Source organism: Suricata suricatta, chromosome 10, assembly GCF_006229205.1.
Source record: "Suricata suricatta isolate VVHF042 chromosome 10, meerkat_22Aug2017_6uvM2_HiC, whole genome shotgun sequence".
Classification (NCBI taxonomy): domain Eukaryota; kingdom Metazoa; phylum Chordata; class Mammalia; order Carnivora; family Herpestidae; genus Suricata; species Suricata suricatta.
Window position 1 is genome coordinate 58,579,423 of NC_043709.1, and position 2,436 is coordinate 58,581,858.

The following is a 2,436-nucleotide window of genomic DNA, read 5'->3' on the forward strand; positions in this document are numbered from 1 at the left end:
AGCTCTTGATTTTGGCTCAGATCATGACCTCACGGTTTGTGAGATTGAGCCCTGCATTGCGATCTGTGCTTACGTACAAAGCCTGCTTGGGATTCTCTCTCTCCCTCTCTCTCTGCCCCTTCCCCAAACTTGCTGTCTCTCTCTAAAAAAAAAAACAAAACAAAAAAACCCTCATGACAAAATAGTTTTACGTATCACATTTATTTATTTATTTTTAGTTTTTGCATCTTGGTGCAATCATTAATGTTTAGACAATGGAAGGATATTATGAAGGATATTATTGATATAATACTTTGTATAACACAGTCAAGCCAATAATTTATAATACCATAGTACCTTGAAATCTCATTTGCAAAGACTGGACAGGGACAAACTTGATTTTTATTTGGAGAAAACAAAAACATTTAACATTCAGTAGTGTCTCTCCCACCTTTCTCCCTCTCCAGGATATAGATGGAGATGTAAATATTTACACATATTCCTATATATATATATCTGTAGATACTATATTAATACATTGATGTATGATTTAATTTAGTATACTGTATTTTAGGTTATAATTTTGCATACGTATATACCTAAGGAAAATAAAACATGAACACCAAACCTACATAATAACTAGACATCACCCCATGAAATAATTATGTAGGAATATGAAAAGTCTATACTGATTTTTAAATTCAATTATAAAGAATCTATTGATATTTTGTTGCTGGAAGGGTGTTGGGTGGGGGGATGGGCTAAATGGGTGATGGGCACTAAGGAGGGCACTTGTTGTGATGGGCGCTGAGTCTTTTATGTAAGTGATGAATCACCATATTCTACTCCTGAAAAAAAAAAAACTTTGATCTTCAAAACTTTTGGATGGCCTTAGTCGAAACTATTCTATAACAAATCATTGAAAATCTTGCTTTTAGTCTGTTCTACAGTTTTCTAGATGGCTGGATGTCAATGAAAAGATAATTTTCTCAACAGTATCCTTTTCACAGCATGTTTCACCTCCCTATTCCTTAGGCTATAAATCAGTGGATTCAACATGGGGATGATAAGAGTATAGAACACAGCTATAATCTTGCTTTTCTCTGGTGAGGAGATGGCCCCCGGCTGGGCATACATGAAGAACACTGTCCCATAGAATAAGCTCACCACAGTGATGTGAGAGCTGCAAGTGGAGAAGGTCTTACCCCTGCCATGGGTCGAGGGGATCTTCAGGACGGTGGACAGGATGTAAGCATAGGAAACCACGATGACAGTTGTGGTGGTGACGATGATTAAGGCAGAGAGAATGAACAGAACAATCTCGTTCACTGACGTGTCAGTGCATGAGATCTTGATCAGGGCTGGGACGTCACAGAAAAAGTGGTCCAGTCTGTTTTCTCCACAGAAACGCAAGCTGAAGGTGAAACCTGTTTGCACCATGGAGTTGATGCCTCCGCAGATATAAGAGCCAATCACCAAACGAATACAAGCCTGCTGAGACATACGTACGGTATAGAGGAAGGGGGAGCAAATGGCTGAGAAGCGATCATATGCCATCACGGCTAGGAGAAAGCCTTCAGTCCCAACACAAAGAGCAAAGAAAAAGAATTGTGTTGCACAGCCATTGTAGGAAATTTTCTTGTCCTTGGACAAGAAAGTAGCCAGAGTTTTGGGAGCAATGACTGTGGAGTAGCAAAGGTCTAAATAGGACAAATTTCTGAGAAAGAAATACATAGGCGTATGAAGTCTGGAGTCTATTTTAATGACAATTATCATGCTGACATTTCCCACCACAATGACCATGTAGATAAGCAAGAAGAATAAGAATAAGAAAATCTGTACATCTGGGGATGTTCTGAATCCCAGCAGAATAAACTCTGTCAGTTCTGAGTAATTCTTATTCAGCTCTTCCTTCATAGCTGAGACCTATCTGAGAAATGAGTGGAGGATCGTGAAGCCTGTGCAATGCCTTGTTACCTTTTGGTTCCTGACGTTCCCCGTGAATGAAAAAAAACGCTAAGTGTCCTTGGCAACACATCTGACAGAATAGCCTTACCTGGGAGTACCAGTACCCAAACATATCATATATTTTGTACTTAGTGCCATTACAATATGGGAAATGAGGATGGTAAAGGATGTGTGGGACAGTGATGACATCAGTCATTTTATGCCATTGGTTCAGAGCTGTGGAATCAGATGAACTGAGTCCAAATCTTACCTCTTTCAATCTAATAGAATCTAAGATAATGACCTGCACTCCCAATGTCTTGAAATCTTCTGTCAGAAGGAAGAGAATAATAATACCTATATTATAGGATTACTGTGAGGGTATCATAAGACTGAGTGTGAAAAGCAATATTTGTAATTATTAGAACATCTTAAAGCATAATAAATATTCATCAAATAAATAAACTAGCAAACAAAATTATTTTTAGGAATGGAAGACTGGGTGGAAAC

General features: G+C 38.3%; 1 protein-coding gene across 1 annotated transcript; it reads right to left on the reverse strand.

The window, feature by feature from the left end:
* Positions 1-948: 948 nt before the first annotated feature.
* Positions 949-1,896, reverse strand: LOC115303377 (olfactory receptor 12-like). The gene has a single exon (XM_029953161.1). It carries the CDS (start codon positions 1,894-1,896, stop codon positions 949-951), a length of 948 nt encoding a protein of 315 aa, XP_029809021.1.
* Positions 1,897-2,436: the final 540 nt, after the last annotated feature.

Coding starts and splice junctions, on each gene's coding strand:
- LOC115303377 (XM_029953161.1), bottom strand. CDS start 1,896: ATGAAGGAAGAGCTGAATAAGAATTACTCAGAACTGACAGAGTTTATT.